The sequence below is a fragment of the Corvus moneduloides genome, chromosome 2 (assembly GCF_009650955.1).
Source record: "Corvus moneduloides isolate bCorMon1 chromosome 2, bCorMon1.pri, whole genome shotgun sequence".
Taxonomy (NCBI): Eukaryota; Metazoa; Chordata; class Aves; order Passeriformes; family Corvidae; genus Corvus; species Corvus moneduloides.
In genome coordinates, this window is record NC_045477.1 from 17,897,075 (window position 1) to 17,912,394 (window position 15,320).

The following is a 15,320-nucleotide window of genomic DNA, read 5'->3' on the forward strand; positions in this document are numbered from 1 at the left end:
TTATTTCTGTCGTTAACTAAACTTAGACATAATAGTGAAATAGCTAATATAGTTATGCTTGTTGGTAATTGAACTGTCTGCTTGGTTGGATAACATCCAACCAACGTGTGTCAAAGACCCCTGCTACTGACACGCCAACTATCAGCAACTACCGCAGAAACCATAGACCAAAGCCCACTCTGAGGATGATAATAAAAACTGACTAAAAGCACAACCACGAAATGCGCATGCTCTAAAAGGGCGGACCCAAGGAAGAGCCATGCCAAACGTCCTGGAACATGTGAACTAGTTTAAGGAAAAGTTTGAATATGCATGATTGATTATGAATATGCACTAGGCTGATGCAATAGGACAGGTATGTAAAGGGTGTCTCCGAAATAACAGCTGTGCTCTTGGCTGAGTGCCAAGGCACCCGGAGCCGTGAATTTTGCTTTATTATCTTGTCCCTTATAGTCCTTTATTAAACTTTTAAATCCTAACAGAAGAGTGAACCTCGTTTTTCACAGATATGTAAGAGAACAGAACAAACACCACCCCAGTAACAGAAGTTTCGCGCCTGCTACGCGCCGTGTTTGCCCTACGGCCGGCAGGGGGCGCAGCCGGCTCTAGCGAGGCAGAGAGATGCCGGGATCCCCTCAGCCGGCGCCGGGAGGGAAGGAAGGAACTTGCTCCTTTTGCAAACTCAGGGTTCGATCTCAGCACTAACAAGGAGCAGCTGGCAGAAGCAGGGAAAGCAGGCAGATTCGATCGTGGTGCCGAATTGTAGCGTAGCAAAGTCCTGGAGCCCAATGCACAACTCCTGCAGCACCACGCTACCGCTCTCCTCAATCCCCTGAAACAGCAGAAAGGGAGGAAGGATCCACTCCCCCAGCGAAGTCTCACGCAGAGCCCAAAACTTCTCACACAATATCCCCAGCCTCCCAAGCTGTGAGGGGGAGAGCCCACGCCCCGATTCAAAATTCCCAAAACCCAAAACAATTCCATTGGTATGCCAGAGTTATCAGCCACTTCCCTTTGTGTCTTAATCACTGTCTATTCACTGAGAAAGCTGCCCCCTCGCCCTTCCAGCATCTCCCCGGTAAGACTGGGAAGAAATTCACTGAAACCTAAACCCACCCCCCACAAGAAAGATGGAGGCGAGGCCATACGTCTCCCGTGACTACAGCAGTCTCTGAACCACTCAGCTGGAGTACCACTGGTAACTGTCTCACAGTACTGAGCCTGCACATTTTCTCTCCACAATTTCCACTTCCCGGTAAAAATAGTTAATGTTAGGGACCGAGTCCGGTGAGCTGGCCAGATAAACGACATATACACCGATACGATTAAGCATCGTTCTCCCTTTATTGTTCAACTATGCAAGCTCATATCTACTTTTGCAAAGATTCATGCCCAGTCCCTCTAGACAGCCTCTAATCAGCAGGGGAGCCAGCCAGTGTATACCTTGCCAAGGACTCTCAGGGCTGCCTGCAGCCAGGTGCTTTCCAGGCCTGCCTGAAGCCAGGGGCCTGTTCGGGGGCTTTTCCTCAGGAACCCTGGGTTGTCCAATCTTTCCAGGGGTATCATATGCCCTTGTTCCATAAGGAATTCTTCTACAAGTTAACTTTGAAAACGGTATTTAAACATTATCTTGTGTTATGTTTATGCTCATATATTGATGGCATCCAATCATAGTCACAATGGAAGAGCACACACACATCAATGACAACCATGAAAAAACCCCACAGATAAATACTCTACCAAAAAAAATGATAACGAGCACTTAATCTCAGGAAACCCACATTTGAGGAATACCAAGTTGCAGCCCTCATTGTAACCCACATGCATGCAACATGACCCACTTCAAGGCAAGCTGAATTAGCATGGGATTTTCAGAAAGCGAGGAATGATTGTCTTCTAAATGCTGAGCAACCCTTGCTTAAAACATCACTTGAGCTTGACTTCTAAAGGTCCCTTGGCCAAGAAGCCTGAGATTACTTTTTAAAGGTCCCTTTACCAAGAAGCTCAGCTGCAGAAAATCCTGCTGTGTCAGAACCCCGGGCAGAATTTGTCAGAGGAATTTGGGCTGTCTGGCTGCTTTCCCAGGTACAACCAAATGGCTGCCATTCCCATTTCTCACTGAAAGGAATAGTAGGAATTTGGCTTCACAAACAGACATGTAGAGATAAGGCCAGAGACAGAGACAAGACAGTAACAGGAGGAACCATTCAGAAGAATGTTACTAATTGACACTGTCAGGAAAATTAATCCACAAACACCAGAGGTTTATGTCCAAAAAGGAGACAGAGAAGTCCTGTTACTTTATTCAAATAAAGGGAGAGGCCATGGGGCATTCCCCTGGGGTCTCTCAACTTGTTAGAGGATGCAGCCTCCTTTCTATCCTAGTTTCCCAGCCACATTTCCCTCTCTTTCCCCATTGGATGAGGTACTTGAGAGGTACAGACTTCCTGAATCACGTAATACAGACCCCCTTCTAATGTATACACACCCTTTTTCTTTTCCTATGGAATTTAAGGTTCTTCCCATTGCTTCTTTCATCTCTCAGTATCTATCTTTACCTATCAGCAAACCCACAGTTTGTTTGTAAAGACAAATCTATCTCATTCCTTTCAACACTGAATGTTGCTCCACCAAGGCCTTGTTAAATTCCTGAACCTAGAGTAGAAGAACAAAGATACAAAGGGGGTTGTGTGCACATTAGAAGGGAACATGTAGTGAGTGAATCATGAGTGTACTGTACCTTCCAAGTATCTCAGCCAATGGGGAAAGGGAGAGGGTGATGTGGCCAGGAAATTAGGATAGAAGGGAGGATGTGGTTTCCAACAATTTGAGAGAGGCCAGGGGAATGCCCCATGGCCTCTCTCTTTATTTGAGTAAAGTTACAGGACTCCTCTGTCTCCTTTTGGACATAAACTTCTGGCATCATGAATTTATCCGCACATTTTCTAGCACCTTCTTTTACCCATCGCTGGCCAGCCTGGAAGTGTGGAAAACAGACTTGGGAACATTTCCACATTCCTTTCCCTGGTCCTTGGAAAAACCTCTTTCTCCAGGAGAGCAAAGAAGAACTGATATCCAGTGCCCAGTTCCTTCACCCATCCCTTTCAACATCTTCTCTTCCAGCAACCACAGTCTGTGCCTCCTGCTGGGCAACCCTCACAGAGTGATTTCATCCTGGCATGACTTCGGATATGGTAGTTGTAGTAACTTGATACCAGAGATGGGGTTGCTGGATACCAAAAGACTATTTGAAAGTCCAAAGAGGAAAAACACAGTGCTGGTGAGTTACTATTTTAATGGAAGACTCACTGAAGGTGTTTTCCCTTCAGTGAGTGGATTTGGGATCTCTCCAACTAGTGAATTAAAGAACTTAAATCCAACAGCAAAATTCTGTTAGATTTAGAATTCCTTTATTACAGCACTGGAGACATGCTGGGAATTTTTTGCCATGAGCATGTCCCACCAGACACAGTTCCTTGGGGTTTAAAGAAATTTTAAGACTTAGGATTTCCATTCTAGCCCCTCCCAGAGTCTGCCCAGCCTATTATATCAAAGGTGTCCTCTCCAATGTTGTCTTGGTGTGGAGCAAGGCTGCAATATAGTGTCCTTTTCCTGTTATTATTTTGATTAGGGAGCTTTGTTGCTTCATCAGAGGGTCTTCATTATTGTCTTAATCTCTGGATGACACTTTCATGTTCACAGCTCCCAGCACGTGTGTAATTCACTTCTGATGACCTCTAGTTTTTTATCTTACTGTACTAAGTCACTACTAAGACAGTACATTTACCTTTAGTTAAAGATAACCCATAACTCCTCTTAACTAAACAATTCTCTATTGAATTTGCTTCTGTAGCTAAAGAATCCTCTATTCATTAAGTTTTCTGAGGTGTGTTGTTCCCTGATGTTATTTCCTGCAGGTTCAAGTTCAGCTGTTTATTATCTTGGGTTTTTAATCTTGTTCTGCTGACACTAAGTTAAACACAAATTTAAGTAAAAACAAACTACAAAAACCCCCACAAATTCTTTAGCTAACTAGGACATGACTCCTTACAAAGTTCAGGGGACTTCAAGATTCTTGGCTAAATGAGATATAATTCCTTTTCACTAGAGGGTCCTGTGCGCTTACCACAGGTAGTGCTCTGCGCTGAGACTGTCAGAGGAGCCTTTGCAAATGCATTGGAAGCACATCTCTGAAACACCTCGTGTCATGACACACAGAGCTGGAGGGGAACTTTCGCAGATCAAGGCCTTAAAACCAATTATTTTTTATGATTTTTTTCCCCCCAAATACCAGTCTTGGTCTGGTTCTGTTGGTCTTAGCCCATCCACAGCACAGATCCTTCTTCCTGATTGCTTGTGAGATATCGAAGAACATCCCGGGACATGTCCCCTACTCACCGGCTGGTGTGGCTTGAGCCCTGCTGGCCCTCACAGGCTCACCTGTGCTCGCTCCAGGTGCCACATCAGGGACACACAGGGTCTGGCCCTGGTCCAGGCTGGTGGCTGGCACTTGGCCTGTCTCACTCAGGTCTCCCCAGCTGCTGGCACCCGGGCACATGGGACCCCTGGTTCTGGCCCAGCTGCTGACATCAGGGCCCCCTACACACATGCACACCAGTTGGGGTGTCCCTCACCCCGGAGAAGAGTTAGAAATGGAGTTTAATGAGAAGACAGGACAGACTGTGGTGACAGGGCACTGGGCCAGCCCAGACAAGTGTACTGACCAGCCTCCTGCAAAAATGAAACCAGACCCTTTTATTTTTTTATCCATCCATTTTCCTAGGCTTTTTATTCCCAGATGCCCTTGATTCCTCCTTTTCCCACCTTTGTCTCCTTCTCTAAGAAGCCCATAACAGCCCAGTTCAGTCTCCAAATGCACTTCATTTGCATGGCACCACGTGTCCATAGCCCTCAGGCAGTGATGTCCTGAGTTCAGAAGGTGCTCCACTGATGGACTCATCTGGATGGGTTTCCCACACAGACCTTAGGACTAAGGATCTCCTGGGACACCCCTGGGAGGAGCCTGGGCAAGCTGCCGCTTCCTCTGAGTCCTTAGTGTGGGCTCCTGAGCAGGCATGGGCCCCTGTGCTCCTTTGGACTTGTGGAGCTGGCTGGTGCCCGTCCTTCCACTGCTGGGCTGGGGAGCAGCTAGGCTGGGGTGTCACCTGGACTCCCTCACGTGCCATTGCCTCCCCATCCTGCTTCATGGGAGAGCAGCCAAGCTCCTTGATGGATAACCCAGCAGGTCCACTCTTCAACTCACTTTGGAAGCTGCTGTTCAGGTTCTGTGTTTCCTCCAGAAACAAAGGCCTCCAACTTTTTCTCAATCCCAGGTTTCCATTCCACCTTTTGCGTAGTGTGGATCCTGGTGTCTGCTTCTGCAAGAGACCCAGCAGAGTGGTGTGGTAATCACAGCAGAGCTCTAGACTACGTGGCAGAGAGAAGTGATGAGTAGACAAGAGAGTTCCCAGTTACAGCATGGGACCACCAGGAGCTTGCAGGGAAAACATGGGATGTCAGAGCAAAGTGTCTAGGGGGAGGGATTCCCAGCTGTGACCACTTACTGGTTCTGTCTGTGGATGCCAGCAGCCCTCCAAAGCAGCTTTGTGTCTGCACCAGGAGGAGGGCAGGGCAGACCCTTCCCAGTGGGGAAACTTCTGTGTGAGGCTGCTCTTGACAGCACCCAAGCTCTGCAGGGCTCCCTGCCCTTGTCCAGAAGGGACATCTCATCTGCCCTCCTGGACATTTCCCGTGCCTCTTTCATGCCTTTGTAGCTAAATAACTTTGACTAACTTTTCTCCCGCACCCTCCAGGCCAGTGGTGCAAAACATTAAGCAGTTTTTCCTGATCGTTGCTGGAGGTTAAATGGGGCACATGTTGTGTCATCTACCCGGTGCAGCTGTCCCATGCAGCAAAGACATGGCAGGAGAAACAGAGACCCCTAATGGAGGATGTGAATAATCACTAGAAGCCTTGGGGGTTTGTGTTACCTCGTTTTGGTAAGTGATGTGCTGCTCTTTCGGTGTGTGCAGGCTCTCAGAGGCTCTCTCACCTAGGTCTTGCTGTGAGCCTGTCTCCTTTGCAGGAGTTGTGGGTGTGCGGTGTGTCTTCTGCCTGGGAGAAAACCACAGCATCAATTAGTCCCATGATGCTTATTATACCCCTTGTCATTTAGAGTGAATTGTGCTATTTTAAAGACGCTGTTACGAGCTGGATGAGTTTCCTGAATGGATATATAAAAATGCCAAGAAGAAGGAGAAAGGCAAATTGCAAGGTGAACAGAGGCAAGCCACATCATTTGCAAGAAAATGGAAACTATTCTTACTTGTTCCTTCTGCTGTTATTCAGTCGCACGCCACAATATATCAAGACTGATAAGAGCAACACTGCTGTTAATATCGATGTGATGATGACTGTGCTCTTCTGAACATCTACAAAAAGAAACCAGTAAGTTCACACAGAACATAATGTGTTTCTGGTGTCCTCTTCCAGGGGCTGGGACTGAGAGTGCAACATTCAGCATTTTGTGCCCATTTATTCTTTGAAGGAGAGAAAGGAGCACTGTAACAATATAACTCTACCAAAGGTCCTCTACTGAAGGATTATTTTACGTTTTTAAATAAATATGGATAATGTCTCACACTTCCCTGGTATCAGGGCTATCAAACCCCAGAATTTTTACTCTTGATCTATTTGCGTTTCTCTTTCTGTTGAAAGAAGTTTTATCACAAGAGAAGTGTCCCATCCTTCCTGACACATATCTTCCAGCAAGATAATCTATGAGAAATGTTTTTCCCCAGCATTTGTCAGCCAGGAGCCTGCTCTGCTGGTACCCTCCCGCTGTGGGTACTGGTGCTCTAAATAAATCATTAAGTAGAAATGTAGACATACAGAGCCATATATGCATGTGTATGCACAAATATACGTAGTTATCCCATATAACACATGCACCACACACATACAAAGGTACTACAGGGAAGAGTCTTCTGGAGGGTTTCAAATCCTGAAATCTTCATCTAGCATGAGATCTGGCCTTACAGAAAGTTGTCTATCAAGACCTACATAAGTACAAGCGGCCCTCCCATAATTGCACATCCTTCCCTAAGCATACCCCACTACACATTACACATCTCCACAAAACTACAGCCTACCTTCCCCTCCTTTTTCCAGGTGAAGTGCCTTCATTTTCCTTCCTTGTGGGTGGTCAAGGAGGCAGAACAAGACATGGGGGTGCTTGGCAGAGAAGGTAACTCTGCTTGCCACTGTTACTGTTCCGTTTGTGTTTTGGATGTGGTGTACTTCAGGTGCCTCCTCCAGGCCTCTGTCATGCAGCCAGGTGATGTTGGGGGCAGGCTTTCCTGTTGCTGAGCACACTGCAGTGAGGAGACCCTCAGTGGGCAGGAGGGAATGGAATTCCACTGTGAGCTCAGAAATTGCTGGCAGCAAAATGAGAAGGTGCTTTTTACACTCTGTGGTGAGTTTACAGTCAAAGCTGAGTGGGTTTATCTCTCTGTACAACGTTTTTATCCAAAAGCATCTGCTGGCTTATTTGCCTTCACTTCCCCTGAGGAAAGTGTTGCCTAGAAAATAGAACTGATCTTCCCAAACAATGTTAGAGTGAATATAAAAGCAAATTTTTACTTGAAAGCTTTCAGGTACACAATATGGCAAAAACCACATGTTGAACAGTAGTTCTACAATTTTTATAAGGATAATTGATTAGTATACCTGTCATTTATTGTCTATAACTAAAAGGTTAGTTGGTTAGGTAATAATTCCAGTGTGGCAGTCTGAACACTATCCACCAAGGAGATGCTGCTGTGTGGAAAATCTCCATGTGGTGGATAGGATAATGACATCCCCACCTCCTGACTACATCAGACCCGACCCGAGTGCCAGAAAGAGAGAAGATGTTAGTGCAAAACTTACTTTGGATGTTGAGGCGTATGTCTTTGCTGATGGAGCCATGACGGAACACACTGAAAATGCATTTGTAATAGGACTCATCTTCAAGTGTGAGATTTTGGAGGGTGATAGCTGAGGCCTTTGGGGTTGCTCTAGTGAAACGCACCTTCTTCTGAAATGACCCTATCAGCCTCAGCCCGTGTACTGGGCTGTAGGTGGCCATATTCTGGAAGGAAGTGCCATTTCTCTTTTGCCAGGTCACTTGCAAAACATCCATCCAGAGCGAGAAGTTGCAATAGAAATTTGCCTCTCCCCCGAGGGCTGCTACGATGATGGTATCAGATTGGATGGGTTCCTTCAAAGCTAGGAACAAAGCAAACCCCAAAATTAGGGCAGAAGGAAAAGTAAATCACTCAGGCAAGGCCATAGTTCCTTGAAACATCCACTCTCATTGTTCCCATCTTGTAGAACACTGGAGTAAGGAATTCCACCGCGAGGCCGTGTGGCACACTGGGACACTTCAGACACCCTGTTGTCACAGGTGGGCATCACATCATTATCCTCTACTGTACAGTTCCATGGAGAGGAGGAAGGCAGCATGGGAATGGAGGGCAGGCAGGCTCTTTAGCAAGCACAGCAACCACCCAGCAAAAACAGTTCTCGCTCCCAAGAGCACTCCTGGTCCCCTCTTGCCGGCGCCTGCAGGGCTGTGGGGAGGCAGAGTAGCCCAGGGCAGCCAGGAGGCAGCACGAAGGGCTGCAGAGGGATATGCCCTACTCCAGCCTCTCCCCAGAGAAGTGTGCACCACCCAGACATGGACACTGGAAATGCAAACCTGCCCCATCCCCTGTGCTGAGGAGTTTAGCAACACCAACAAAGAAAGGGAATATCCAGGCAGAGCACACAGCTTGTGAGCAAAGTGCCCAGTGCTCTCTCTAACCAAGCCTTACCCAATTTGGCTGCTGCTGCTGACTCATGCCCAGCTTACTAGTTACTGTTCCAGTCACCATGTAGTATATTTTAGTCAGCATCATATCTGTGTCTCTCTGCTTGCTAGGAAAGGCTGGTGCTGCTCCACAGTTAAGCTGGTGTGGGGAAAGAGCGCTCCACTCACCCACTGCCGGTTCCACTCGCTGGCAGCCTCCCCAGAGCAGCAGGAGGCAGATTTCAGCCCAGAAGAGCAGGCGGAAAATCATTGTGAGTTGAAGCAATTGCCCAGGAAAGCTCATCCCTTTCCCCGTTTCTTTCAATGAGGGGCTGGCATTGCCAGGGAACCGTTGAAAATTCTGGCGCCTTTTTTCAGCACACTCCTCGGTGGCCAATCAGCAGCACCACTGGTCAATCATTGATCATTATTGTGCCCTGCCTGCCAACAGCACTGGCTGCCAGAGGTGGCAACAAACAGCCCTCACTCTTTCTTTTTTTTCCTTTTTTTCTCCTTCTGCAAAGTTTGGTGGTGTCCCTTGCTCACCCCATCCTGGTGATTTGTTAGGAGGCATCACAACCACTACTTGCACCTCTCAAGGGTGTAAATGTGGAATCTTGCTGGTATGTGTGGGAGGTGTCTGATGGAAGAAACAAGGGACCACAGGCCCTGACAGACCCTGCTCTCTTTCTCTTTGGCTGGAAAGGGATGGTGGGAAGGGAGGTGCTGCCTGTGGATCACTGCCTAGGAGGCTTGCTGGACATCACACTGGGTGCCAATACTGGAGTCCTCAGGGAGATCACTTTCATCCCTTGGATGTGGCACAGAGGAATCCCAAGCAAGAGCGGGAGATGATTCCCCATCAGGAGAGCAGTGCGGAGTCGCCTGCAGGTGGCACTGCTTTGCCACAAGCCACAAGCAAACCAGACTCCCCCCCAAGTGGGTTGTGAAAGGAGTCATTGCAGGGAGCAGGTTTGGCTGAAGTCTCATCACCCCAGATGTGTTTGCATCTGATATAATTCCAGCAAGGGAAAGCCAGGGGTGTGACGGCGCTCTGGTGCCCAGAGGTGATGCCCTGTGCCCAAGGGGTTCACTGTAAAACTGCACAGTGCAGTTCCTGCCCCAATGGCAACCCAACGTTGAGATCAAGCACCATGTGAGGTTTCAAGCTGTACTTACAGCAGGATACCCACTGCACTCTACACCCTGTAAGAAAGGGAGAAGGCTATTTTACAGGAGAATATGAGAAGCGAATACCAGTCTGTGTTCATCCCTGCTGTTTATGACTTTGACTCTTCCCTCCATCGGGGCAGCAGCATCAAGTTCTCTAGTTCTCATCAGCTCTATGATTTCTTACACTTCCACCCCCTCCCTTCTCCCCAGTTTGTAGGTGAATTCCATACAAGGTGAGATGTACTGTAGAACATCCCTCCTGGCACCTCCTGGCATTAAGGGAAGAGGCTCCATCCAGCCCCTCATTTCTAGCTACAGCACCAGCTTGCACTGCAGGCAGTGAGCAGGGCAGTGAAACCAGCACATGCCACCATGTCAGAGCCTTTCCACAGCGTCCCTCAGGGGTTTTCAACTTCTCTCCCCTGATGCCTGCTCCCATCCCAGCCTCCTCTGTCCCAGAAGTCTGCTTTTGGGCAGAAGGGGTGTCCCTACTGCCAGCAAGGGAGAAGCATTTTAGGCTAGGAGTGAGCTCCCAGGGGCTGGCTGCGCCAAACTCTATGATATGGAGCAGAGAAAGTAATGACAACTCACTTATGTCCCCTTTTCCAGGGTCAGAATTGCCAATCAAATTCAGGCACTTTGTTAAACTCAGAAACCTCAACAAAAACAAACATCAGAGATTTTGGTGCAAGGAGCTCAGGACAAGAAAGGACAGGTGAGGACAGGAGAGATGCAGCTAATGCTGCTGAGCTCACACAAGGATCTTTCCTGGTTTAGAAAGTCCAAAGAGCCCATGGATGTGAATATGCTCAATGCACATGGGCAGCTGCATGGGGGCACAAGGTCAGTGTACCAATCAAAGTGACTGTGTAGCTAACACTAAGCAATCAGCATAAATACCAACTACTGCAATGTGTATCTTACACCTAAGACACAAGAGACTTAGCAGAGCAGATCTGCTCTTTTCCACCAGTCCCCGGAGCCTGGTTGGAGATGGCAAAGCAAACCCAGGTGCAAGCATCAGTGGAGGGTTGCACATGTAAAGAGTTTTGTGGAGGTACATCTTCAATTTCTTTCCTATATAAGAGGGGAATCATCTTAGTTTTCTAGAAGCTCTTCATTGTCCAGGCAACAAAACTGGGCTCAGATATTTTGATTACAGCAAGAACCTTTACCCTCTGAATCTCACTGCATTTTTTACCTGGGCAAGCATCCTACTGGCCAGCTGCATGTTGTGGAGCAAAACCTACCTGCTCACATACACAATAACAACATACAGAAATTGCACTAACATCTCTGGTGCAACAGGTCCTGGCAACAGGTCAGATTACAGAAACAGAATCTGTCCAACTTTTTTCCCACATGTCCCTTCCCCAACCTTTGCTTTTCTTTTGTATAGTTCTGAACTTTGCTCAACAAAAGAAGCCAGCTGTTTTTCTCTTTTCAGTCATTTTATAAAGTTGCTGGAAGATGCAGTTGTTTGTTTAAACAGAACTGTCCCAGGGGACTGCTTGTCCAAGCCAGACCTCAGTACTTTCAAAGTTTTAGATAAAGCAGCATGTTTGGACTGTGAGTACTGGAGAGTGTCATCTTAATTACTTAATTCTTACTTTCTGAAGGGAAAAAATAACTTTCAGAGTCTGCCTAATTGCCCTATGCTTAAATTGAAGAGACAACTTTCTGGTGGCTTCTCTCATTTTTGGGCTTAAATTCTGCTATTTCTGCTGATGCCAAAGAGGAGAATTACTAGTGAAGAGAAAGACAGTTCATCAGCAGCTTTATAGCACTGTACTTCCCCTGCTTTCTGGTGGTTCGTGTTTGTTGTTCTCAGTTCTGCCAGAGATCAAGGGTCACAGCTCCTGGTCACAGCCTGTAGATGAAAGGGTGAGGAGGAAATGAAATGTTGGCTCACTCCTGGCTGCAAGCCCAGACTCACTGCTGAGCCAAGAGGGGCAGACATTCGACTAGAAAATGCCATGAGAGCAGGTTATCACCATTTTCTGTTGGTAGCGTGTGTACTTCTGTTAGGAAGTTATGGGAATTTTATCAGAAATCAATTGAGGAACACAAAGTGATATCCAGTGCCAGATCCCCCCTGCAGCATCAGCTCCCTGCTGTGCCTGGTCCTTATCTTCCCTGGCTGCATTACCCATAGCCAGCCTCATGTCATATGCTGGCCATCAAGGGACAAAAAGGAATGCAAACTGCTCCCATCCATTGCTAATTAACTCTGCAGTCTTCACAAAACAGGACACTTGCTCATAGTCTTAAGAGGTTCTCTTTTTAAACACTCCTCAAATTACTTTCACCAAGCATCTCTGTGGCTTGGTTGTCCAGCTGGCCAAACTCCTTAAGCCACTTCGTTGCTAATGCCTGCAGGAGCCACAGGCCACAGAGAGGTATGTACAGATTGCAGGTAACATTCATATTCCAAAGCTAATTCTGCGAGAAGTTTTACTGCTGGAAGTAGCCAAGTCCTAAGCCCATGTTCTCTAACAAATTGCCAACTTAAGAGCTTTCCTGAGAAAATTGTTTCCCCATTTGGCTCCACTTTGAGATCCTTCCCCTGCCTTCAGGCTCTGTGTGTGCCCTTTTGCTTTTTTCTCTCCTTCCCTCCTTCCTCCCTAGCTCCCATTTCCCAGCTCAGCCCTATGACTACCCTAGTTGAAGAACAAGAGGTGCCCAGCAGAAAAGAGGTGATCCAGGTAGGTGGACAGCATCTTCAAAGGTGTGGTAAGACAGAACAGCATCAGGGAGAGGAAACAACTTTGAAACAACTAGGTGAGGGAAAATAGGTGGCTGAGTCAAGCAACAGGAATACAAAGGACAAACTTGTTGTTTGAAGCAGAGATATTACACTGATAGTTCAGCATCAGGTCTGGATCCCATGGACCAGAAAAAGAGCAAACAAAGAATAAATGTGCTAAGGGAATGAAGGAAGCTGTAGAGAATCAAGTATGGGGTCCCCAAGCCTTCCTGCTCACCTTTCAGGAAAAAGATCTGTCTCACTATTGATGACTGATGCTGTTTCTTGGAAGTTTCTGGCTTCAGTTTTTCCAAGCCTCCCAACCCACATGTGCCAGATCCACAGCAGAGTGATACAGAGTCACAAACCTGAGACTAGAGGAATTAAAACTGCACGATGGCCACAAGATCCTTCTGCTGGGCCAGAGCCCACTGGAGATCCTGGTACATCAAATCCTTTCAGCCTGGGATGTTATTACCTGTGACCCATGATGTGGCCCCCTTTTGTTTTGCATCCTAGTCAGAAGGTTTCCACCCCAGTGGAGCCTGCAGGGAGCTCAGCACTTTCTCTTAGTGATGCAGCAAGGTCTGGGTTTCCCTGTGCAGCCTGAGCTAGATTCCAAGGAATGTCTTCCAATTGTCTTGATGTGGTCAGAAATTGTTACAATACAGATTTTCAGAAAGAAATGATGAAGTTATGTACATAAATGCTGAAGTATTGAGTAGACAACTGACACCTTATTTCTATTAATATGTCCTAGAAAGTAGGCAGCCTACATTTAATACCCTTAAAATCAAACCATTCTAAAGTAGGTATGCAAAGAGCCTCAGAAAACTACACTAGGACTTTTCCCCTTTCTCCTCTTTGTGTATAGGTTCTGGTATTTAGAGAGAAACTGTAGCAAACAATAATATTTCTTGTTACTCAGATGATGGGCAGCTAAAATCCACCACAGTCTCATTTATGAAAATAGCTAGTTTCCTGTAAACAAGGAAGGCTCAAGGCAAATTGGTTTCTTTAAATTAAAATGTAAGCCTGGGTGTTTATGATGAGACCTGGGCTTTCTGTAATTTATCTGAAGGATAATATCAAATAAAATATTCTGGTTGAAAAAAAATTAGGTTGTTTCCTTTCTTTTTTTTTAATTAAGAAGTGTAGGGTTTTTTCTGCAAGCTTTTCATTCCACCTTAGCCTGCTCTTTTACTAGACAAAGCTGCCTTTTCCTCCTTTTTCCTTAGGGTGGTAAAGGACCACAGCTTCATGCTAGGGAATTTAAAACTGTTAGTATTGTGTAGGGGTCTTAGACTGAGGATTCTCTCAGGCTTCCCAGAAATTTCGGGTGGCTTTTCTCAAAGTTGAGCAGACTACAATGTAGTCCATCCACAAAGAGGTGGACAAGTATTCACTGCTCCTTTCACACATAGCTTTATATGTCCAAAGATGAAAGCAGCAGAGATATGAAAAGGCCCTTTGTAAGGCTTCCAAAAATATGAGCAATTTCTGGTGTACTGAGAGTGAAAACAAAAATACGCTTGATTTGTATCTGCCTGGCTTGATCGTCTCATTTATAAAGAGAAAAATGCAATCAATTAGTGCAATTCTCTTGTTTCAGCTGATTTCCAGAGGCTCAGTGCTGAAAATCGAATGAAAAACAATGGGTTATATTTTCTTCCATGTCTGATTTCATAAGAAAATTTACTGGCATGGTATTTAGATGAATCATTCCCCCAGGGTCATGCAACAGAGAATTGATGAATGATGCTTTCAAGGTCTATCACCAAAACAAAGTTTCTTTTCACTGTACAAATTTAGTCCCATGCCTCTGTCAGCACTGGTTTCAGAAGAAGAATATTCTTCCTATTTCAGCCAGTGCCTATAAAATATCTAAGGCAAACATTTCAGCTACACTTCAAAGTCATATCTTCAGCCAGAGCTGTTGGGGCAATTTGCTTGCATCTTACTGCTCTCTTAGAACCAGGAACCCAGTATCTGGGCAGAAAAAAATACCAACACAATACATCTCTGCAATACCCTGGCATGCCAAAACAGAAACATGGACATTTTACACAGCCTGAAGAACCTTCATTTTATATATATATATATATATATATATATATATATTTATATATATGTCTATATCTATAGCTATCTATATCTATCTATCTATATCTGTATCTCAACAGTTAAAAAGGACACTTCTTACATGAGTTAAAACCTTAACCCAAACTGGCTAATGTCAGAGTCAAAGGATCCCAAAGCTGAGAGGTGCAGGCTACATTTGCTTTATAAAGAGAAACACATTACCCAGAGCCAGTTTTATCTACGTGAGAGGCAAGCAGGAAGGTGGCATTCCCTCTTGCCCCTTTTCCATCAGTTAGGAGAAATTATACTCTGTATCAACACCACTTGTCCCTAGGCTAGACAAAATGCAGTGACACAAAGTGGCCAAAGGCAAAGTTGGGTGAGAATGACAACTGCCCAGCCTCAAAACAGGCAAAAATCCTAGACTTTTTTTTTGGTGGCAGTAGTAGCTCAGAACATTCTCACAGAATTTATTCTGAAAATATGGTC

The 15,320-nt window shown here is 46.0% G+C and overlaps 1 protein-coding gene across 1 annotated transcript; it reads right to left on the reverse strand.

Annotated features, from left to right (window-relative positions):
- Positions 1-682: 682 nt before the first annotated feature.
- Positions 683-9,101, reverse strand: LOC116436750. Its single transcript, XM_032094130.1, has 5 exons — positions 9,020-9,101; positions 7,930-8,268; positions 6,326-6,431; positions 5,991-6,114; positions 683-832 (listed from the first exon to the last, which is right to left on the reverse strand). The coding sequence occupies exons 1-5, from the start codon at positions 9,099-9,101 to the stop codon at positions 683-685; spliced, it is 801 nt and encodes a 266-aa protein (XP_031950021.1).
- Between the last annotated feature and the right edge of the window lie 6,219 nt (positions 9,102-15,320).